General features: G+C 41.0%; 1 protein-coding gene across 4 annotated transcripts; it reads right to left on the minus strand.

Moving 5' to 3' along the window:
• Positions 1-1,815: 1,815 nt before the first annotated feature.
• U2AF1 (U2 small nuclear RNA auxiliary factor 1) lies at positions 1,816-17,340 on the minus strand. 4 transcript variants are annotated; one of them, XM_033147105.1, is made up of 9 exons: positions 17,214-17,340; positions 15,351-15,438; positions 12,639-12,669; positions 12,006-12,072; positions 8,477-8,526; positions 7,091-7,189; positions 5,491-5,624; positions 4,792-4,884; positions 1,816-2,085 (listed from the first exon to the last, which is right to left on the minus strand). In XM_033147105.1, the coding sequence occupies exons 2-9, from the start codon at positions 15,395-15,397 to the stop codon at positions 1,935-1,937; spliced, it is 672 nt and encodes a 223-aa protein (XP_033002996.1). In that variant the 5' UTR covers positions 15,398-15,438; positions 17,214-17,340; the 3' UTR covers positions 1,816-1,934. The 4 variants fall into 4 exon arrangements, with proteins under 4 accessions (XP_033002996.1, XP_033002994.1, XP_033002995.1 ...); XM_033147103.1 differs by lacking the exons at positions 12,006-12,072; positions 12,639-12,669 and adding an exon at positions 11,192-11,258; XM_033147104.1 differs by lacking the exon at positions 12,639-12,669.
• Positions 17,341-24,315: the final 6,975 nt, after the last annotated feature.

Genomic DNA, 24,315 nt, shown 5'->3' on the forward strand with positions numbered 1-24,315 from the left:
CCGCGCTTCCTCCCTATAGCTCAAGCCGGCGGCGCGGCGCGCAAGATGCGCGGGTGCCGGGCTGCGTGGCTGCAATCAGCGCCTACGCAGGACTACGTTGCCCGGCGATGCGCTTTGGCTCCCGCGGGAAGGAGGATACGGAGCCACTGCGCCGCAGCTAAAAGCAAGCCTGAGGCAGCGCCCCTCCATCGCGAGCCTGCGTTGCCGAGGGAGCCACCAGCGCCACTGCTGACTCATCATCGTAGGCTCGTTTCTTGCTGCGAGTCCCGTCGATTGGCGTCGCCTCTTCCCATGAAACATGCCCTTGCAGGATCGAGGGACATTTCACACGTTGTGAAATGGATACCCTGGTGAAGATTTTCATCTGCACCCAGCGTGAAGATGCATTTTCTGATTGAGTTGCAATAGTAATGCACACAGTCAATGGACAAACCACATTGAGCACCATTTTTTGCTTTAAAGAAAGTGTTTAAAAAGCAAGGCAAAGTTTCAAGAGTACATTCAAGCAGTTGACCGGTTTATGTTGTGGGCGTTTAGTCTGGATGGCATCTGTGGGCCCCTTTGTTTTTTTGACCTGCAAGCCAGGCATCCATCTTATATTTGTGCCCCACCCCTATATTTCTTCCTGCCTAAGAGTAGAACCTTACATTTTTCCCTACTGAAATTCAACCTGTTAAGGCCATCTTGAATCAGATTCTGTCTTCTGTAGCATTAGCTACCCCTCCCAGTTTGGTGTTACCTGCAAATTTGATGAACATCCCCTCAAGATGTTGAGCAACAGACCCAGAACAGAACCCTATGGGTACCCCACACGTCATTTTTCCAGGCTGACGAGGAACCATTAGTGAGCCCTCTGGGTTTGGCCAGCCAGCCAGCTACAAATCCACCTAACAGTTACCTCATCCAGCCCATATCAACTTTGTCAAAAGACTTATTGAAATCAAGATACACTACATCCACAGCATTCCCCAGATCCACCAAGCTTGTAACTCGTATCAAAAGAAAGGAGTTTGGTCTGGCATGACTTGTTTTTCAGACATCTTTGCTGGGTCCTAGAACCATCATATTATTGTTCATGATCTTAGGAAGCAATTGACTGAGGGGAAGCATACAAATTAATTTAAGGGCAGTATGCAATTTCATAAATATGACTAAAGGTGGCATTTGTTTTAGGTGAACTGGCAGCTCTCACGGACTTCTTCCTGAGGCTGGACAAAAAGCCTACTTTGCAAGTCACATTTGCCTCAGCACTTTTACAACCAAGCTGCAGATTAAAACTCATTGTGAGCTTGTTATAATAAAGAAAACCCCCAAGCTCAGCTTTCATATGACACTTTAACTAAAATAGGCTTCCATGAAATAGGCTTCCACTCTATGAATTTTGGCACAGCCTGGAGTAGCAACTACTCAGGAGTGCTTAGAGAATAGGCTTTAATTTTTTAGTTCAAAAACTGGATTTATTGTAAATGCCACATTCACAGAGCACAGATTTCTTAGTAACAAAGAAACATACAGATTTATATAACTAAGCATCTTGTCAGAGTAAAGAAATGCTCCTTCACAGCTTTCATTGAGAGGTGCCTACGCTAACCTAAATAAGCAGACAGCATAACAAAAGAGGGAAACTTAAATGAGTAACTGCTTATGCACAATTTAATGTATATAATATTTTGTATTATATACATGAACAATTTAATGCATATCCAAATATAAAAACCAGCTCTTCTGCAGTACATAGCAATCCCTGCCCCACCCAAATCATTCATCAAGGTCAAAGAAATATTTTTTTTCATAAGAAATCAGTTACGCAAAGAAAACTGTATCACTACAAATTTTTATTCAGAAGCCCATCTTTTAAAAAAAGTTTTCATTATGAACTTGTTTGGTCAATCAACTACAACACTTTCTAACAGATAAGGTAGAAATGGCATGGCTCAGAATCGTCCAGATCTTTCACGATCTCTTGACCGCCTTCTATCACGCTCTCGGCCACCACCACCACCACCACCACCGCCTCCTCCACCTCCACGACCACGATCTCTGGATCTAGAGCGACGTTCACGGGACCTTGACCTGGATCTATGCCTGGTAGAAAAAAAATGAGCACCGTGAAAAATTTTCTCACGTTTATCCTTACATCAAGACTATGTAAGCAACAACTGCTCAAATACAACCTTAAAAAAATGTATACTTGTTCAAGGTTTTTACACAAGAGTCTGCTTTTTTGAATACTAAAACTGCTGCCCATACTTTTTGTTAGTAACCTATGAGACCAGAGCTTTGGTCCTGGTAAGTAATTGCCCTCTTCCAAATGGCTGGAGGTGAAGGGCGTGGAGTCTCTTGTTTGCAGCCAAATATAGCTGCATTAGAATAGGGCAACAACAGAACACATACATTAGGCATTTATAAAAAGGCAATTTTAACAGGTCAAATAGTATTTCAATATTTAGTAAATGTCTTCACCCTTTGGGAAAACAACATGTAAATAAGCTAACTGCCCTCAGTGGCCCCCTTCTTGCCACTTCCTAATTCTTATTCTTTATAAAATTTCTTTTCTGCATTTCAGCATTAGGCCCTAGGGCAGGATACAAGTACAATATCAAACATGATTGTTACAGCCCTGCCCCCCAGCATACACCAATTAATTGCAGGGAAAGCATAATTAAAATGGCTGTGCCAGCACAGACCTTGCTGGTTTCCATTCCTGGCTCCTACCTTCCCCCAGGCCCTGCCATCATCCAGCTGAGCTACATCAGAGGCAGCAGTGCTAGACCCAACAACTTTTGTCCCAATATGCTGTGTGCTAGAATCGGATTCACATCTAAGAACCTGTGCATATGCTATATATCAATACTACTGTGTATTTAGCAGCTCATGGAAGTGGTCCCACGTAGAGGAGGGTAACCAGATGTTAGGAAAATACAGAATTTGTGTGCTGTGATATTCTGCAACATCCTTTTCTAACATTTCAAAACTTATGCAACTACATCCTAAATTCAATTATGAATTATCCTTGAGAGGAGCATTTTACCAAGCACATGTAGCAGGTGACAAAAAGTAGTTCCCAATTATGTACTACTACCATGCCCCATTCAGGTTTTAAACCAGCATGTTCTGGCATAATTATATAATAGAGCCAATCCCCCAAAAGTAGTATTTTTAGAGCTGTGGATAAAGCTAAACTTGGGAAAAGCAGATAGAGCTTCCTCTTGCATTATGGGGAAGATGTGCAAACTCATTCCAGAGAAATCCCTGGAATTTCTTTGGGGGACTGACTAACTTTTCGTTGACAAAACGGGTGCTATCCAATGTCAGTCAAACTCTGAACAGACCCATTGATGTCAATGGCTGATTTCCAATTGTGGAGTCACGCTTGTGCAACACTTCTGCTTGCACAAATGAGACTTGTTCCCCCACCCCCCATGGGATCTGCAGCAGGAAGGGAGGAACAGGACTCATGTTGCATCTGCTAGTGTGACACTGGATGTTGCTCAATGGTAGCTTAGGTGGTATAGAAATTTAATAAATAATAACAATAACTTAAGGCCATTGATTTCAATGAGTCATACTTGGATATCACTTGTGATTGCTTTTTGGTTTTAAACAGCGGTAGGTGGCGATAGAAAATAAAAGATTAAAAAGTTCACTGATATATTTTTTCAGAATGAAGCACTGATTTCAAATGAAACTTGCATAATAAATAAACATTGAAAGATACTTTATGTATCACTTTTCTAGCCAAACCTCACATAGCTGCTTACATAGAAATATTTAAACAATAAGCACCAATTAGGATTATGTAACAAACTGTTCAACACAAGTTACAACACTAGCTCAAGATGTTCCTTAGCCCTGTGGTCGTAGTTTGGGGAGGGAAAAGGCCACCTCAGCTGGAATTATGAGAGCTAGCATATGTAGGCAACCGATGCATACCATATTTACAACTCTAAGAGAAAGCAACTGCATACCAGACTCTTGCAAATATATTTAGAAGTGTTGATGGGAGAACAGGAACACTTTAATTAAGTTAATGAATGAACTGCTTCAACCTGTGGTTAAAGTTGCATGAAGTCCTGATAAATCAACATTTTTACCAGTCTGTCTTATTTTAGTCTTGAACTCACACCTTTACAACCCAATGCAATCTTTTTACTAGTGCTGTATTGCAAAATCAATCACCTCCAGCCTTGCTAACCTGCACATCAGTATTAAATAAATATATCTGTATGACTGTAATAGATTATATATATTTCTGTCAATGTTTAGTTGTTTTTTAAAATGATTTCCCCCTATGTTTTAGCTATTCTTATTTTTATCCATAAGCCACCATTGAGTCCCTGTCAGGGGAAAAGGTGGGATATAACAATAGCAATTCATGCTATCACCCATACACAGTAAGAGACTCCTTACTGCAACATTTATGTATTCTGCATGAAATAAGCCCTATTGCCCAACATTATCAGCGCTAAGGTACAATTCTTATGAAAAAGGACAGTATCAGTAATTTAACAAGTGCACATTTATTACTCCAACATTTAATAGCTCAGCTTGTCAGCCACTGCATTCAGTTTTCTGTTTGCTAGTTACTTGGATCAAAGTCAACTGAAATGGGTTAGGAAGTAACCTGAAAACCATGAATTGCTGGTACATGCATCAGTCTTCATCTCCATAAGCTGTGACAAATTTGGTAGTATTGCATCACCTAGCTTACCTACAAGTTCTCCCATTTTAGAAAAACACACATTTTTAAAAATTGAAGTTTTTTTATATAAAAGAACAACAAGCACTTACTTCTTGCGGCGGCGGCCATACAGCTCACGTCGCAATTCTCGAGAAATGGGTTTCAAATGCATAAAGTTACAGAAACCTCCTCGTGTACACTCCCTTGAGGGGGGAAAAACAACAACGCAAGGTTTTGATGATGATTAAGGAAATGCTATTGGCTTACATTCTAACAAAGTTTCTGCTGGCAAGACCGTTCTATGAGTGGTGTTCCACTAACAGGATGCTCCTGCCAGAAGAAGGCAGCTTTTCTTGCTGATCTCCTAATCCTCATGCAGCCCCTTTAAAATCTGCTATGTTGAGCTGGTGAACCTTGACAGCAACTGAGAGGCATTGCAGGGGGCTGGGGAATTTTTTAAAAAAAATGCTCTTCCCATCCTGTATTACAGCAGAAGCCTCTACTGCAGGCTTCCTCAAACTCAGACCTCCAGATATTTTGAGACTACAATTCCCATCATCCCTGACCACTGGTCCTGCTAGCTAAGGATCATGGGAGTTGTAGGTCAAAAACATCTGGAGGGCAGTTTGAGGAAGCTTGTTCTGCTGGATCCCAGGTCCCTCTGTGAATGGAGGGAATATGTCCATTCACAGAGGGCAAATCAGGATTCAAAACCATGCAGCAGTGTCCTATCACTCATGATTTTTTAACACAAAAAAGCATTTCAAAATAAACTCAAAAGTGAAGACAGGAGAAAACAGTTTACTCACCCCATTTCATACTGGCGGCAGCAAGCTTCTCTGAAATCTGTCACAGGAGAGAGCTCTGCATGTATCGGCTGCCCATTAAACCAGCGGTTGTTCAGGTCAATCACTGCCTTTTCTGCATCTTCTTCACGTCGAAACTGGAAAAAGAAGGTTAAGTTTACAAAAATGAAGTCTCCACTTTTACATATTACTAGGAACTGACTTGATTCTCAGTGCCAACATGAAAATTAGGAAATCACAAAAGATTCATTTAGCGGAATAGTAAGGAAGCATGTTTCGGGGGGGACACAAGCAGCACATCAATAGCATAAGGGCAGAATTCTTTCAGAACATGATATACTTTTATTAGAATCAAGATTATATCCTTAATGTGTCCCTGAAAGGTATTATTATTCTTCATACATCATTCATTTTTTGTCATGTTTACAATTTTATTGATAATCCTTTTTTTTAAAAATCCTCTGTTAAATTTCTAAAAAGGAAAAAAAGAACCAATATATGTTCATATGAAGTAAACTGAATGTAGTCTGTCCATTATAGAAATGTATCAGTTGTTTGTAGTAAAGTTAGATACAGTATTCAATGTTGACATTAGTTGACTGACAATACAATACAGTTAAACAGTTTCACTGTACTGTATTCTGACAACAATAACCAAAGTATCTTGGACCCAAATGTATTGGTCAGGGAAGGGAATATGAAAGCAAAAAAAAAAAAAAAAAGCAAAAAAATTGGTCCGAGTAGCAGCACATTTATAAATAGAGGGGCACACATCTGTGTCTAGTTTTGCCTGTCCGAGAAAAGAATGAATTGAGAAATGTTTTCACCAGTGTTAATTGAAAAGATTTGAATAAACCCTGCTTATTCAAGTGGATGTGACAGCTACTATTCCAAGATATACACCAGCAACACTTAGGTCATTTTTTGCAGCATTACTTCACTATCCAACTGCACTTTTGTGGCTATTTTTATTTTGCTTTTTCTAGTTTTTTTCTTAGATGTTCCATAGATTTGCCTAATAGTTTCCTATGTCACAGTAATAATTTTAGTAAACTACATTCTCCTTGTTGGAAAATCCTAGACAGAATTACACAATTTAACAACCAGTTTAAGTAGCTATACTGCTGACCAATGCCTGGTGTTAAGTGTATACTTTTGAGAATAAAAAAAGGAAAAAAGATACAAGAACAAATAGCTATGCACAATTACTTTGTAATGCTAAAATTCAGGGAAGGGACAGTACATGTACAGAAGTTCCATAACTCAATCTCAATCTGAAAAGTTGTTCCAAACAACTGTCTCTCTGTTGTAGCACTTTACAATTAAGTGGATTAAGTGTCTACAGACATGGGGAATGTGATATTGGGGGGAAATAGAAACGAAGCAGACAGTCAGATAAAGGGAGATAGCATTTTAGTTCATTCACCACATTTCTTTATTTACATTTCTTGCTGGGCTTAACAGGTTTCATTTGAAAGTATTCATTAATATTTATGCTATACACATAGCCTACCTATTCAAGACCTATAGTTACTTTTCATATATACAAAGCAAGACATTTAAGGATTTTGATCAGCAGTTTTTATAACTTTTTATATCTTACCTTTACATATACATTTCCAACCAGATGATCTCCAAGATTATCACAGACATTCATCTCTTCTACTTCACCATACTTTTCTTCCATCTCTGTAAAGACCTCCTAAATGAAGAAAAAATGGGTGTTAATTTGATCTAAACTAAATGAATTAGCAAGCCTATACATCACCAACTTGGCATTTAATCTGTTTTTATTGGCAACATAAGGTTTGGCAATGGCTCTATCCCTATTCCCCCCACAGGGCCATCTACCACTAGCTGTCTTGATGAGGAGGATTCCAGAAGAAAGCAGGAAGGTGCAGACCTGAGAGCCTGTTTGACCTAACTGCTCTCTTCCCCATCTACCACCAACTGCCCTGTAGGGGAAATCGTGACAATTTTATATGTTGATATTGTTTATGACGGCTTCAAAGACTGCATCTTGATGTTACTTGTAAGCCACTTTGGAAGCATTTGTATCCAGAAAGACAGGACATAAATAGCTTTTAACAAGTAAGAATTCAAAATTAAACTACACATCTGAAACTAAAATAACTGAAGACTGAAAAATAAAATGGGTGATATCCTGTGTCATTAACACTCAGAGCAGATTCAATGAATTAAAATTAAGTAATTTAAGCCCATTTCTTTCAAGGGGTCTACCCTGACTTTGTTCAGCGGTGGGGAATTCTCCCGCTGCCACTGCTGCCTCCCAAGGTAAGGTGCATGTTCACCTTTGGCCACTCTCCGTTGGGCCACTAAGGCTGGGGGCATCCTCTGCCCAGGCCCCTGTGGGGTGATGTGAGGAGGCACCTCTCTTTGGGGTGGGGTGGGGCAGCTCAGAGAACAAGGGCGGTGGCAGCAGCTGCCTGGATGACTCCCAAATAAAGGAGAGAGGAGACTGAGGACACACCCCAGAAGGGAGAGTGTTTGAAAAATGGTGAGAGGCTGCTGGCTCTGCAGCCAAGGGGTGACATAACTGGGCTCCTGAGCCCCACAGGGGTGCCACAAAAAGAAGGTAGTTGCTCAAGGGACCCATGGACTCAAAAAGGTTGAAAACATCTGGTTTAAGTACTTTCCCAATTCTTCCTTTGCAACCACAGCTTGAACTTTTGGATGCCTGGTGTCATACAATCTTGGTGTATGGTTTGTGTGGTGTGTGGCTATTGCTCATTACGTTTTCCCATAATCTATTGTTTGTTACAGGGAATCATTACTTGGGCAGAAACACTTTACTAAAATCAATCTATGGAACAAAGAATTTCAAATACTCCCCTCTTGCTGAAGAAGAGTATCTGGCATAATTTTGTTCTTCTTTTGCTCTAAGATAAACTTCAAAGCTTATAATGTTAACTGTGCTTGATGTTCTCATTTATATAAAATTTTCAAAGCATTACTCAGTGTAACATACCTCAAAGAATTCATCATAATGTTCCTGCATTTCAACATCGCTCACAGCACCTGCAAATACCAAGTCATACCAATTAGAATCTAATCTCAAACAATGCAAAGGACTCTGAGCACATTAAAAATAATTTATGTAAGTAGAAAAGTAAGTAGAAGCCGTCTACTGGAGTAAAAAATACATAATATGTAGCTAACCAATAGGAGTAGACCATAAACAGTTCTGCCAAGCCCCTAAAGAAAAAACAATCACAACAATCTCTTAATAGTTTTAATCAATAACCTGATAGATAACACACTTCCATGGAGAATGGTTTAAATCTAAGGAAACTGATCTGATATAAAATGCAACTTCCCCCAGCTCCAACTATCTTAATTTTAGTGCACCAGATTTTCATGAACAGCCTTTGAAGAATGTACTAGGATTCAAATAAGGGGAGAAATAAAATACTGTATAAGGGAATTTCATTTTAAAAATTATTCTAAAAGCAAACAGTGGAATCCAACAGGTGTTGCTCTACTGACAGAAGGCATCTCTGAACAGAACAGGGAAGAAGGAAATTTTCAGCAAATCCTCCTTTCTCAAGCAGGCTTCCCTCCCTTCAAATGTGCTTGAGGGTTCCCCAATCCTCTGGTGCAGGATTTTTTTGGGGGTAGGGATTTTAGTGGGTAAAAGGAACTACAAAAAATGCCCCCCACTTCTGTTGCTGAATACCTTACAACAGCAGAGCATCATCCCTTGGAGTCTGGCCACATACACTATAATTAGTTTGCTAATTTAAGCTGTTCACAATTCATATGCTTTACTGAACGCAGTATTAAGTTAATATGTTTCTACTTCCTTCAAATTAGCAAAACTAGGCTTACTGATGGGGGAAAGGAACCCAAATTTGCTCCAAAAGCTAATTCAGTCTTCACATTTTTCAGAATACTTAAAGTAAGTCATGCTATATTATTTCCATGCCCTTAAGTATGCATTTGCAGGCATCTAGGCCACCTGTTCATAAACAGGGGAGGTTTTAAATAAATATGAATTTCAAACCAGTATGTATGGCAAAAACTGATGGATATAGCATTTTAGCAAATATTAAGCACATTTAAAACTTTATATGTATATCTATCTGACCCTAAGTGGTCTGTAGTGCTAGAAAGCATCTTACCCTTTCAAATATAAATCTAAAATACTTAAGGATGGGAAAATTCTGTGGTATTTTCAAAATTCAGTTTCCCACCACCATTAATGAATAGAAAAAGTAGCTGAGATCCACTCTGGGATCTATTTTCAATTAAACTATGACCACATATATAACTCTACGTTAAGTTTAAAGGGACACTATTGAATTAGGAACTAAATGTTGACTGACAGATGTCAAATCCCATTTAAAATACACTATGAGCTTGATAAAAATGGATTAAACTGTCCCAAACCAAAGTATCAACATAGCTTAGTAGCTAACTGTTTTCTCAGTTGTCAGCAGAAATAGAAAGTCATGAACAAGATTTTTTAAATCTACTTTGGTTTTTCAACACATATCAATTGTTGCCATATGTGATTTTTTAAAACTTGGTAAAACCATTTCCCTGTAAGACATAACACTAAAACAAACCAAATTAAGTGATGGTGTTTTACTAGGTTGAACAAGTACACCACCAGAATTCGACTACTAGACACAACTGATAATGCTATATGACATATATGGAGAGCAGAATAGTTAAACAATGTACATAATTGCTAGGTAACTATAACAAACCATGCAATTCCTAAAACAGCAAAAGGCTGTTGATTTCTCAAGCAGCATTACTCAACTGACACCAAATTTTAAACATTACATTTGAACTATCATTTTAAAGAGACTTGCCGCTGTGTTTGTTCAGCCAGTAAATTCTGGACAAATAAAAAGAGCTTCACAGCAAACCATGCAGCTACAGCATGAATTACTTATACCAGATTGGTGGAAATTTTAGCACATGCCCAGATACGAACCTTACACTAAATATCATTTAGCAGTGCTAGTAGAAATAGTGTTGTAAATACCAGACTGTGCTTAACTATTTATTTAATTATTGCATTGTTTAACTGCTTCAAGAGCAAATTGCAGATTAGCTCAAATATTTACCCATTGAAATCACTTATTCTACTGATGTACAGTAGGCAAATAGATTTTCACAGTTTTATAACTACACAAGTGTTAAGAATTAGTTCAAGACAATCTCCACACTTTCCCATAAATGAATATCAGTTCATAATTTCAGATTTTAAAGCAAGGAAGGAATTTTAACCGTACCTATGCAGAGAGATCAAATTAAAGTGATTTTAACATCTGTAAACAGATGGATAAGTGCTTGAGTTAAGTTAATAAGCTGTTGACCTAGCCTTTGGATAACAGTAATATGTGACATTAAATATAATCAAGGGCACATTAAAATGATGGAGGCCAATGGCAAGGATGGAGTAGAGAGCGCCATTGCTCAAGAAAGCTTTAAAATGTGTCCCTTAAAAAAATTCATAAAATGGGCAGGTAGCCAAAGTTTCAGAGGAAACAAGTTTTTGGGGGTGGGTGGGGTGGGCATGGGATATGTGAAGGACCAAAAATTTCAGGCACATTTAATAAAATGTGATCAGTTTGCTCCATTAAACTAAAAATGGTAGACCAGCTTCAGTTGACACTGAGCTCTGACAATCAAGCCCAGGGAACCAGTGAAGGAACTTGTATGAACTTACAGCGCAAACCGTCAGCAGACTGGGAAGAGTTTTGAGGGTTACGGTAAATGTTCAAGAGGGCAATGGTCTGAAATACAAAACGCAACAACTTTATATTATGGAAAATAAGTTTTAACAAGAAACTGGTTTCCTTGTGGTGATCACTTTTAGTTGAGTCTCAGTGCTGAAAGAGAGAATGTTATTTTCTCCCGAGGGAAATATGCGCCATTTGACTTGCGACCCTTCTGAACCACCCTAGTATTGAGGAAAAAAATAGAGATCTCACAACACTTATTATTGCATTTATTTAAAATGCATCTAATGGCATTTTATTATCATAAATCTTGAACCTGAAGCAATAAATAGCCTTAACATATGGAAAGGTTGAAAATTGTCAGGAACTAGATTCCACTGCAACACACAATAATAAGGCTGTTATGAAATCTCTATTGCCTAAGAATGTTAAGGTGAACCAAAAATCCCCAAGTATCACTTACCGTATATGGCAAAAAAGCCTATGTTTTCAGATTTTAAAATATCAAGTCATTTGATAAATGCCTAAGATGTACTATAAACAAAGAACATGTCTTAATGCTCATGTCCTTATATGGGAAGTTTTGAACCAAAAAACCCAATCATTTTTAACCATCTTTTTTTTTTTGCACATAACATAGGCATTTGACAAATGCTTGATCATTATGTAAGAGTTCCGTCACTTGTCCTGTTTGCAACAGCTTTATGTCAGCAGCTCAGAAGCCAACATGATTTTCTCATATTTAGGAATGGGCTCTTTAACACCATTCTTAAAAAAAATTTCTCCAACTGTGGGACTTACAGTGTGAGCCGTCAGCCGTCTGTGCACTGTTTTGGGGATTACGATAGATGTTTTGAATCAAGATGGTCTGCGGGGAAAAAAAAATAAAAAGGGGAATTCTACTGGCTGCTGTGCATATAATAGACAATTGCAAAGAGACAACTTTTTTGCGAACAGCTTAATATATAATTATATTCAAATGGTACACTATTTTCTTTTGTATTTGCACCATGTTTTGAAATATCGCTCAGTCATATTATGTAAACAAGTTTTAATTTCACCAAGAAGTTGCACTATTAGCTTATCAAGGGAGGCATCCTCAGCCCAGCTCCCAGAAGGAGAATTAGCAATATACTATTTTAGTAACTTATTAGCATGGGCCTAAATTTAGTCCGAATTTAATCCTATCAAATATGGAGGGCCATAAAAATGTTACATGGTGCCCCCAATATGCAGTGCCTTTCTAACAAAAGGCCACTGCCACAAGGAACAGGATTCTTCACTTTCTCTAAACAAGCATTTCCTTGGTGGAACTTCTGTTTAAATAATATGAGTTTCTAAATGTTCAGTTTGCAGATCTTTAAAGAAAGAATATCCTTTCAGCCTTTGTGCTTTCTACTTGAAGGATTTGCCCAGGCAGACTTGAAACCTTACATTTGTATCGTTCTTCTTAAAATCAAGTTGTCTGAAAAAACAAACCATGTTTAAGTTAGTAATCTAATATCTCAGAGTTTTAATGTCCATATTAGTGTAAGTAGCTCAGTGTTACTTAATTAAAATGTTAGTTTTCATGAGCTTTCATTCAAATTTAATATAATGAATTGTATTTAAAGAAAACATTGTTTTCAGAGCTTTTTTGTTTTTTATAGAACCAGCCAGTGTTAACCTCTGGTCCCTAGCCACAGTAGAGACAAAATACATCTACATTTGTTGACTGTTTTTAGCCTATTTCAAATTGAGAGTACTTGCAACTTTCTCTCACCTGCAACATTCTATTTTAGTGCAAGCTGGGCAGGAACCAGCATGGTAGTCTTTTAAACCACATAGAAATACTAAACAATTTCAGTAGTAGCAGTAGGAACACAATATATATTCACTGTTTGTTCAGTACCTAACACATGACATTAATTTATTAAGCCAAATTATTTGGTTTAAGTAAGCAGGAAAGAAGACTCTTAAATTTAAGTCACAGATCAGATTAGCTGACCTATTTGCAAAATAGTATTTGAATGCACATATATAAATGGGGTGTGCATAATGGAGGGTCAAAGATCAAAATTCTATTGAAAAAGCAAGATACAGAAATTGTCCCTCCACATCTAGAAGATGCAAGTTAAAATCTTCCAAGCAAATCCTGGATTCCCAATAACGATTTCTTAACTGTTCTATCAGTCATTACTAAAGATGTAAAAACCCCTGACTGAAGGTGAAATTCAACACTGTGCAAGTGCACAACAGGGTCCCTGCTTCCTCTTCTTCCCCATAACCCCAGCTTCACTCCAGGTCCCCTCACCAACACTCTGGAGCAGATTATGAGGGCACAAGGAGGGCTGCACAGAAGGCAGGATGCTAAAATCATGTTAAGTTGATTCCATTCACAGAAGCTATTGGAATTCACCCTAAACTACAATCCACAAAAGCTTGCCACATTTAATCATCTGCTCTGGCATTCTTATTACAAAGTTCAAATAAATGCAGATACCACAGCTCAATTCAGCTCCTGATTTACTACAATTAAATATTCAGGAGAGGACATGCAAATTCTTGGCATCAGTGGAGCATAAAACTATGGTGTTATATTGGTGGATCACAACAATATTATGGCACATATACAGTGGTACTTCTGGTTATATACTTAATTCGTTCCAGAGGTCCGTTCTTAACCTGAAATCATTCTTAACCCGAAGCACCACTTTAGCTAATGGGGCCTCCCGCTGCCGCCACGCCACCGCTGCCCGATTTCTGTTCTCATCCTGAAGCAGTTTTTAACCCAAGGTACTATTTCGGGGTTAGCGGAGCCTGTAACCTGAAGCATCTGTAACCCGAGGTACCAATGTACTAGGTGGATCAAAGTATAAAACAAGCTATTGTTCCAAACTATTCCAGTCTGCTCTTCTACATGTACTCTCATAAAAGTCTTACTACATTCAACAGCATGCTATGAGTTTAGCTTTAAGAGCTGCCCAAGCAGTCATTCTGTGAACACATTCTCCCTTACTGCCTGTTCCTACTTTACTTCATGCTTAATAATTAAAGTTGGTGAAGTTATTTGTTTTGTATTTTGACTATGTCAGTCTTAACTATTTGAAAGTAGATGAGCAGGGTAAGATATAAGGGAGCTTGGATATTTTTAAAAATAAAATTAGAGTTCAAAAATAAATTAAACAAAACTGTAGCAACCAAACTGAATGTGAGCATCCCAACCAGCTTTAATCTGTACAGGCTAACCCAGTGGTTCAAAGACCACATGAAAATGGCTTAGGGTCTTGGTGGACCACTTAACCTTTTCTCTGCCCACTGTAGCAATTATAACGCACTGGGCTAAATGCGGCATGATTTTTCATTGTCTTTTTACAGGCACACCATGGACCACCTGAATGAAGCTTATGGATCACTGATGGTTTGTGAACAACAGTTTGGGAACCCTTATATTCTCAAACTACCCGGTACTTTAAATTTTTTAAAACTGATTATGCTGCTCTTATACTGTTACACAACCCCCATTCATTTTATAGGGACTGCTCTTAATTCCACACATGCCATATTTGGAAATATAAATTAGTAGAGAAGACATCTGCAAATGCCATTGTCTCTTAGAATGTAAGGATATGTGCATTTTTTCTATTTCACAGAATCGCCTCGTCAGGGCATTTTGGTTAAATTTGAAAACATGCACACTTACATCAAGGGGCAATCAACATGGTGTCCTCCAAGTTGTTATAGATTTCAACTCCCATTACTCCTGCCAAGGAAGTAGTGCCCAGTGCTCAAGGACTATGGCAGTCGCACTACAACACATGGAGTACACCATTTTGGCTATCCCTGGTTTACAAGAGAGAATTTGGCCCATTTTTAAAATAAAAACCCCAGCTATATAGTTGCTAAATATTTCCCAGGAGGTTACCACTGGCTGACATCTAATATTGGAAAAATTATGGAAAAAATTCTGCAACCATTAAAGTTTTAAAAAAAATATTTCAAATTTCAAAGGGCTGGTAAAAGAAATGAATAGCAACTCAAGGACAAATCAACAAATATATACATGATACCTTTTATAGTTTCTCAGATTTAACAATCACAGATTGGAGCTCTGAAAGTCATGGCTGCATTGGATGTAAGACTTCTACCAAAAAAAATTACACCAACCTGGCTGAATGTTGGTTTATTGTGCAAGCGAGAACACCGGTCTCCATGACGGCATGCTCCGATTTTGAAGTAAAAAGAACAGTTGACTCTAAAACCAAAAGAAACAAAAATTGTATCAATTGAAACAATTTCTATACAAACTAGTTATGGAGTTATAGCTAAGCTTATTAATCAAAAGAATACACTCTGGCCAGGCAAAAGCACTTGAATTGTGAAGCAGAGCCAGCCAAGGCATGGCCAGTGGAGTCCTGGGGTCTAGAAGAGGTGTTCTCCGTTCCTGTGCTAGTTCGTATCTATTTTAGCAATGATTCAACTACAATTGATATTGGCTGTTTCAAAGTATCGCCTTCACTAAAATTGAGGATGGTGAATGCTTTAAGTTGGGGTCTGAGGGCAGATGTGCATCCTTGTCAATTACTAGAGTTCACCATTGTCTTCACTCAGTAGTCTTTTCCCAGCCCAATCTGGACATGCTAGGCTAGGGATTGAACCTGGGACCATCTATAAAACAAGCAGGTGCTCTGCCTCAACCTATGGCACTTTCTCCTCCCTCCATTTGTCCACTACTAGGGCATGTTGGATAGTAGATGGGGTGGGAACATTCATATCATAGCTGTGAAATGCAGATAATATCAGCTGCTTTATTTCCACACCATAGAAAAGTTGAAAAAAAGCAGTTTTGGCAGGCATGTGACAACACTTGTATACATATGATAATGAGTTTTCTGCACTGTTGTCTGCAAGTTGGAGACATTCGGTTGCTCAGTGCTGCACTAACTTCGGTAGCATAGTAATAAGCTGCTCCCACAAATGGCTTTCAATCAGAGTAAAATAGAACATGCTGCATGGTCTGGTTTTTACTGTTTCTGCCCAATTAGGAAATTCAAATTTACTGCCTCCTCCCAGTATCAGCGCATGGACATGAAGTTTAGTAGTGAGCAAAGTAGCTTCTTCCGCTTAGATAGAGACCTGCTTTCCTCCTCTCCCTGTGAACAAAAAAGTGGAGTGGAAGGCAGATGTCCCCAGCTCAAAGGGCTACAACCCTCCTCCTTTAAAATATTATGTCTAGTTTTCTACCTCGTGTACCTTTTTTAAAAAAAATATGTTTGTTTATTTATTTATTTATTTATTTGAGTGTGATCATGAAAGCCAGCTTGAACAATTCTACTGAGGCTGTAGCTGCACTAACAAAACAAACTCTGCGCCCCTTCAAAACTCCTTAGGCGTGATGAGAAAGCGCTACGTCTCGGAGACACTCAGGGGGGATTTCCCCCACGAGATCTTCAGCGGCGATCCTGACCGACCATTTTGGCAGCGCCGGCCCTTCCCCATCCCCAACCCCCTTCCCCATTCAACTCATGAGGAAAACCAAGAGGAGAGGAGAGCGGCGGGGGGACGGGACCATATCTGGGGATTCCTCGCAGTCGTGAGCCCGCCATCAGGTCTTTTCCGGAAAGGAGCGCGCCCCCCTAGGCTGTTGGCGGGCGGGCAGACGCGCGCGCTCTCCCTCCCTCGGGTCGTGAGGGAAGGAAGTGGCGCGCCCTGCCGCCCGCCAAGGTCCAATAGGGAGCGCCTCTTCGGCTTGCACGAGGCAGCCACTTTGCAGCACCAGCAACGGAACAAGGGCTGAAGGTTTCGCGCGCTCGAGGCTTCTACGGCCAAGAACCGCGCACGCGCACGAGAGAGCGAGAAAAAAAGGGCTCCTCGTGGGAAACCATTGTTAGGAATGGCCCCCGCCAGGGCGCTGACACAGGCCCCGTCACCCTCCTCACCCACCCCGCAAGCGACGGGCGTTCACGTAGGCCGGACCCCACCCTTGGAGAGAGAGAGAGGGCAGGCCAGGGGGAGGAAGAACCCACTCACTTGTCTTTCTCGGTACCGAAGATGGAGGCCAGATACTCCGCCATCTCCCACAAGCTGCCCTGCCCGGCCGCCCGGCGGACACCTCGGCACCCCGCTTAAGACGTCACAACCCCGCGCCGGAAACGGCCTCGCCGCCCGCCAGCCGCTGCAACGCTCAAGCGCCGGTGACCAATCAGCGCGAAAAGCAGGGGCTGCGGGGAAAGGCTTCGCGCACGCGCCTGGTGCAGCTGTCTCCGCCATGCGCCAGCGCGGGGTGACTTGGCTTCTCCCCCTCCCCCCTTGGTTCTTCTTCCATCGCCATTCAGGATACGCCCACCACCGGAGATTTCGCAATAGGTGCAGTCGCTCCTAGCTGCCGTGTCTCGGTTTGTCACTCATTCCTCCATACAGTACTTGGTTCCATTATTAAATAAAAGTTTATTTGGGAAGGAATCAGATTAGACTCCGGTCTTTGCTGCTGCAACTGTACCCCGTTTCAAGGAAATGTCTGTATTTGCATTTGAAACCGGGCAGGAAAAAGCCCTAGAATGCGTTGTGTGAAGGTGACGATAGAAATACTTTAAAATTTCGTTAGCCTGAACTGCATTTTGAGATCCGCAGTGCGGTTGGGGGGGGGGGACTTTTTTTGGGTGGACACAGGCTGGTGAAGAAGCTAATAGCATGCGGTTCTGCGCAAGGGAGGGGGTGATCTACCAGAAACGGAGGGTAATCTGCCTTTAGATGTAATCTTTCCAGCAGCTCTGTAAGGTAAATCATCTTAGCTATCCTTACATGATATGTGGGAAGGTGGTCCCGAAGAATTAAAAAAAAAAGTTGCTTTTTAATGTAAGATTTTTGGCTCATCTCTGGTTTCACTCCTACTGATCTCTCTACAAATGGTAGGTGATGGCAGCAGGAGGGATTTTATACAGACAGTGAACAAAAAATGAAATTATGTTTACTTAATCATTGTGCCAGAGAGTGGGGTTCGGTAAAACAATTGAAAGCCGATTTGCACAACACTTATCCTGCCAATCTGCCAAGAGGGTTCAGTAAGCTAATACCAAAAGCTGCTTCTGTTTGACAAAGGGTCCCTGTAACCTTCTGTTGACCCCCCCCCCCAAGAATGTCTTCCAAGGACATTCTTAACTGTCATACTTTGCCACATGCCGGAAGCATGACCTCCGTCTGCTAATGATAGTCTTAAGCAGGTGAGAGCAGACACTACTCTTTCCTAGTACAGACCCTGCCTCTTCCCGAGTTCATCCATCCTGGGTGAGGAGGGACCACTCTTGTTATAGTGAGATCACAAATCTCACCTAACAGGGTCAAGTCAGATTAACACTTTGGGGGCTTGATCATCCATGGAAACATCAGCTGGACAGGATAAAATGTATGGGCAGCCTGTTGTTTTATCAGCTCAAAACTTTCTTCAGCAGTTTTGCAACCAGGTTTTTTTAAACAAAACCCACTCCAACAAGGTGGCTTTGTGACTGATACAGGACCATGCTGGCTGCTGCTGGATTTCCTCCAGAAATTGCAAATCTGGATTAAATTTGGTGGGGAAATAAGGGCTGGCATTTTGATGATGTTGTGAGGACACTGCCAAAAAACTTGAATGCATGAGAAACATCTGACAATAAATACCCACAGTCTGGCAGGTTGGAAGAACATAATCTTGGGTGCACATCTACAGAGAGGAAAATGGGAGCAGGAGAGCTAACCAGCCCACCCACATACCTTGCATTCACATTACTGTTATCAGGGAACATGCTTTTGTCAAGCTACAGTGTTCTTTCCTAATTGGCATAAATATGACTCTCATGCTGAATTTGTGTAAAACTATTGTAGTATGACGGGATATGCGATCACAAGGAATTGCCACATTGAGAAGGGAGGAACCCACAAAACTCCTGAACCAAGAAGTAATTCAGTAAGTTACACCATAAAATCATTTACAGGTAGGTAGCCGTGTTGGTCTGCCATACTCAAAACAAAATATAAGATCAAAAAATCCTTCCAGTAGCACCTTAGAGATCAAGAACAAACTTAGTTGGTCTCTAAGGTGCTACTGGAAGGATTTTTTTGATTTTATATTTTGTTTTGACCATAAAATCATGTGCATGCTGATCAGAAGTAACCCATTCTATTAAATTCAGTTGGACTTCCTCCTGTGTAAGTGTATGTGGAATTTCAGTCTTAAGCGAGAATTTAAGTTGAGGGGTGGGTGGAGATAAAAAGGTGCACCATAACTGCTGAGAAGTAAAATTTAACTCAGTGTTACATTTATATGACTGTTACTCCCTCCAGTGGTAAAAAGAAGCAACTTCTCCCGGAGAAGTACTGTATGTGCAGGCAGGAAATCAAGAGTTTTAGATGGGCTGTAATGAATGCAGCAGCCTTTATCAACCTGGCACTAGGCTAGAACAGGACCTGAGTGCAAAAGCACTCTCTCCACTTGTGATTCCCAGCCAGTGGCATTCAGAGGCATACTGTGCCTGGGCTTATCCAAGTGCTTTTTATTTTTTTGCCCCTGTGCTTACTCCACAAAACCTGCTCTTTACCATTGAAAGCAATTCTGCAAAAAAACAAAAAAAAAACCCAGATTGCCAGTTGTTCTGATTTAGCGTGAAAGCGGGTTTTCCTGGGGAAATAAGTGCTCAGACATGGACTGGGAAAGCATGGTTCCGTGCCTAGAAAGCATAGGGCAAAAGCTAGGTGTGGATGAGCCCTCAGACTGTGGAGGCGGAAGACATATCCTGAGCACCAAACCTTGCTGTGTTCCATGGTATGTCATGCTTTGAGCTGCTTCCTCCACTACTGCACCCCAATTTCCTGCTTTTTTAAGATATAAAAGGAAAAACCATCACAAAGCACAGATGGTTTCTTCATACAAACCATAGTTATCTTGTGGAATTCACTGTCTTAAAATAAATGCAGTACAGTGTGGGAATACACTTCGTGGGTTCCTTTGAACCCATGATTATTTGTTTTAAGTTGATGTTATTTATGTACTATTTTACGTATCCTTCCGTTTTAAAGTGAAAGTAAAAGTAAGACTCAGTGGGCATTTTGCCACTGAGATTACTCCGCCTAAAAGTTTAGTTCCAGAGGTTTGAATTTGTCAATGATCGTTTATTCTGCTTCCCGCCTTTTTTTGGGGGCAGCAACAGCGTTTCTATTGGTAAATATATCGATCGTGACGTTGCACTTGGTTGTCAATAAAAGGCTGCGGCTCCCCGCCTTAGGCATTCAATTCAGTTCAGTATTATTAGGGTCTTTCTAATATTAGTTCTATTAGTTCAGTTTAGTTTAAGGGATTTTTGGGGAACGGGTTGGAAGGGTTGGACGGGTTGGAAGCGTGTGCAGATTTAGCTAGGTTTTAGTTTGCGGAAGATCTATCGGTAAAGGTTTAGATAGTTTTAGTTTAGCATAGGCTTCGATTGCGGAAGATTTGGCGCGTATAGATTTAGTTAGCCTTAGCATTGCGGAAGATTTGGCAGTGCAGGGTCTGATAGCTTAGGAAAAGCTTAGAATAGTGATAGGTTTAGTGAAGTGTAAAAGCCTATGCGGGTCAGCCAAAGCCATTCAAAGAAACAACGTGTCTGTCTTTATTTCACCTTAATTAAAAAATTTCGGGGTTTATTTAGCCATTATGCTTGGTCGTAACTTTAGCCTTTAATGCTTGGGTATGTAACTTTAGAGTAACTCAGGAGGTCACAAGTATTTGTAGATAGTTTCACGAGGCATTTTCACCCAGACTACTCACGCACCTTCAGATTTAGCCTGGCGGACAGCGGTACGGTGCGAGTTTATGCTCCGGAATTATCGGCCGCTCCGTTCGCAGGCCGGCCGGCGCCCGTGCAAGGACGCACGTGGAACGCTGGCCGCATATCCCCGGCAACTGGAATCCCGTGTGTAGGTGGCTTAGACCTACGCGCGGGAAGCTCCAGCAAAGAATCCCCGCAACACAGTGGTACCTCTGGTTACCTACTTAATTCGTTCCGAAGGTCCGTTCTTAACCTGAAACTGTTCTTAACCTGAAGCACCACTTTAGCTAATGGGACCTCCTGCTGCCGCTGCGCCACCAGAGCACGATTTCTGTTCTTATCCTGAAGCAAAGTTTTGAACCTGAAGCATTATTTCTGGGTTAGCGGAGTATGCAACCTGAAGTGTATGTAACCCGAGGTACCACTGTAATGACAACTGCATTGGATGGCCTTTTGAAAAAAAGGTTGAGACAAATGGATGATGATACAGCTAATAGTCAATGCATCTCAGTGGAACTTCAGCATACCACTGAGCACCAGATGCTAGGATAAATTAGCAGAGGAAGGCCATCAGCTTCACCCTGGCTTGTGAATTTCCAGAGGCACCTGGTTGGTGGGATGCTGTTGGCTGCAGAATGCTGGACTTCATGGAGCAGGTCCACTTAGAAGTTTCCTAAGTCCCACATAGCCAGAAAACAGTTTTGCTCTTTACACATTAATTTCCATTCCAGAAGCTATGCAATTTCCCTCCCAAATTTCCCAGTCATTCACTTTCTCATTGAAGAAAGGAATTTGGGGTGGTGAAAATTAATTTTGGGGAAGGTGGGAATCTGGATAGAGAAGGGCCATAGTTGGATACAGTGGTTCTTAACCTTGGGTCCCCAGATGTTTTTGGCCTACAACTCCCATCAACCCTAGCTAGCAAGACTAGTGGTCAGGGATGATGGGAGTTGTAGTCCAACAACATCTGGGGACCCAAGGTTGAGAAAGGCTTGGCTTAGAAGAACCCAACCCCTGGCCTATTTTTAGTGTTCTTCAGAGTAACTAGTCTGAGGAGAAGAACTGGAGAAAGCCATCTTCAGGTTGGCTCCTCAAGTTCATAGAATGACAGCACTAACTTCCTTTCAGAGTAGAGTTACCAGAGCCATTCCCTGTTATAGACTCAGAGATGCCACCCACAATAGATAGGTAAAACTACGGGGCATGTCAGGAACTCTCATAGCAGCATCCTAGTCATATTGTACTGGACAGAAGGTGAAGAGGACACTGTGGGGCAAGGATGTGAATGGTGTGAAATGGGACATTCTCAAATAAGAAACCATCTCTTATAATAAAATGAATATTCCATTGACCTTATGGAGTGACTATCCTCATTCTCTTCACTTAATGGAGCTGGAATTTATCACTGGATGGGGCTAGGGTGAGGAAAGTTCTTAGAGACAATAATTTTATTCTTGGTTCTCAGTGTCTTCTTTCCTTTGGTAGTTCAGTGCAGATCAGGCCACCCAACCCAGTCATAATCCTGGGAATATATACCCCCTGCTGTGTAGTGCAACATGGATCACCCTCCACATGTGACTAGGCGTGGTGAGGGAACATGAGTGAGTGAGGGCTATTGCGCCCGTGTCCCATTTGTAGGCTTTTCATAGGCATCTGGTTGACCCCTATGGGACAAGATGGGCCTTAGGTCTGATTCAGCAGGGCACTTTTCTGGATTATAATGTGTGTGAATGAGCATCCAGATATACGTAGGATCCAGCAAGGAGATCCATGCATGGAAGCCTCTTTTCCGCATACGGATTTCCCTTGTTAGATTGGAGTGCATGATTTGTAGATGACAAAACATGCCTTTTGGACCAGTAGTGTCCAGTGGAGAAAACTTGTCTGTTATCATATAAGAACAGCATACTATTTCTTTTATCTTAACACCAGGCCATTAACACATCTTCTCATGCGGTGATCATTCCAAGCAATACTTTTTCTCTTTCACACACACATTTTCTCTTTCAAAGCTACTGCAAAAACAACAAATGCTTTGAAGCATGATACATTGCACTTGAATTGGTCCGCTAACAATGACAAGAGGCCTGCTTGTTTTCTTCTCCTAGCACATTGCTTTCCTAAGCAGCTGTCCTCACTGGAATGCCAATGCTGGGAATTTTACTAGACTTTGTTTTCAGACCAGATGTGGGATAAGGTTGTAAGCGGTAGAAGACCATATTCAGGGTGCGGTGCTGCGCTGGATGAGGGCCAAAAGCAGAATCCTGACAAGGCAGAAGCCCTGTGGATGTGGAAGAGTGGTTCCCTGATCTGAGAATTGGGTGGATGGCCTTGTGCTTTCACATAAGGAATGGGTGTGGAGTCTGGGTGCTGCTTCTCGATCCATCTGCTCTGGCTAGGAGCACTTTCTACCAGCTTCAGCTAGTACCCAGCTGTGACCATTTCTGGATAAAGGTAGCTGGCCAAGGTGAGCCATACATTGGTAAGCTCAAGGATGGATTACTAATTACTGTAATGCATTATATCCCTTTACAATGTCTCCACAAGGAAGCTTCTGTCACACTTCACTACATATTGGTGAGCATGTTAGTAGGAGCTATGTTATCCATCAAGGTGTTGAACTGTACCCTTTAACACAGGAATAGTCAACATGGTGGTACCCTCCAGACATTGTTGGACTACAACTCCCATGAGCCCCAGCCAGTATGACCAAGGATCAAGGATAATTGGATTTGTAGCAAGGATAATTGGATATATATGGCACCACATTGGCCACTCTTGCTTCAACAAGTGGTTGGATTCAGGAAATGCAAATGAATCACACTTTCCATATTTATACATAATGTCAGGAGTGAGGATTTGTGTATGGCGACCTGCATGGAGATGTGTGCTCTGTACTTGAATTGGGAGCACTTTTATCAACCCATGGTGATGTATGAACTTCTGTCCTTGACTTGATTAAGTCCCTAAATGGGAAGTGCAGCTCTCCCTGTATTTATGCGTAGCATTCAGGTCTGCAGCCAGTTCACCTTTTATATAGTGAAATTGAGCTGTATCAAGTATGGCACAAGGACAACTTATATAAGTTCTGTCTAGACAAAAAGAAGGGTCTAGGGCTCACAAATCTTCCCACCATGTGAGACATTAGTTCTGAAGGCTTCACAGAAGAGAAAACCAGCCTTTCCAGGCCATAATCCATGGGAAGATAGGCCACTAGATGGATGTGGAACATGTTGTGATTTCAGCTGAAGACGGCACATTGCTTCTGCTGTGCTGTGTACACACTGAACAAATGGTCTGAACTACAGTTTGTGGAGATAATGGAAGGGAAAGCTTGGCCATGTGAAGTCTGA

The sequence above is a fragment of the Lacerta agilis genome, chromosome 4 (genome assembly GCF_009819535.1).
Source record: "Lacerta agilis isolate rLacAgi1 chromosome 4, rLacAgi1.pri, whole genome shotgun sequence".
NCBI classification, from domain to species: Eukaryota; Metazoa; Chordata; class Lepidosauria; order Squamata; family Lacertidae; genus Lacerta; species Lacerta agilis.

Coding starts and splice junctions, on each gene's coding strand:
- U2AF1 (XM_033147103.1), bottom strand. CDS start 17,257: ATGGCGGAGTATCTGGCCTCCATCTTCGGTACCGAGAAAGACAA. Junction 7,190..8,476: donor ATTATGATGAATTCTTTGAG/GTATGTTACACT, acceptor TTCTTCATTTAG/GAGGTCTTTACAGAGATGGA. Junction 2,086..4,791: donor TATGGCCGCCGCCGCAAGAA/GTAAGTGCTTGT, acceptor TTTTTCTACCAG/GCATAGATCCAGGTCAAGGT.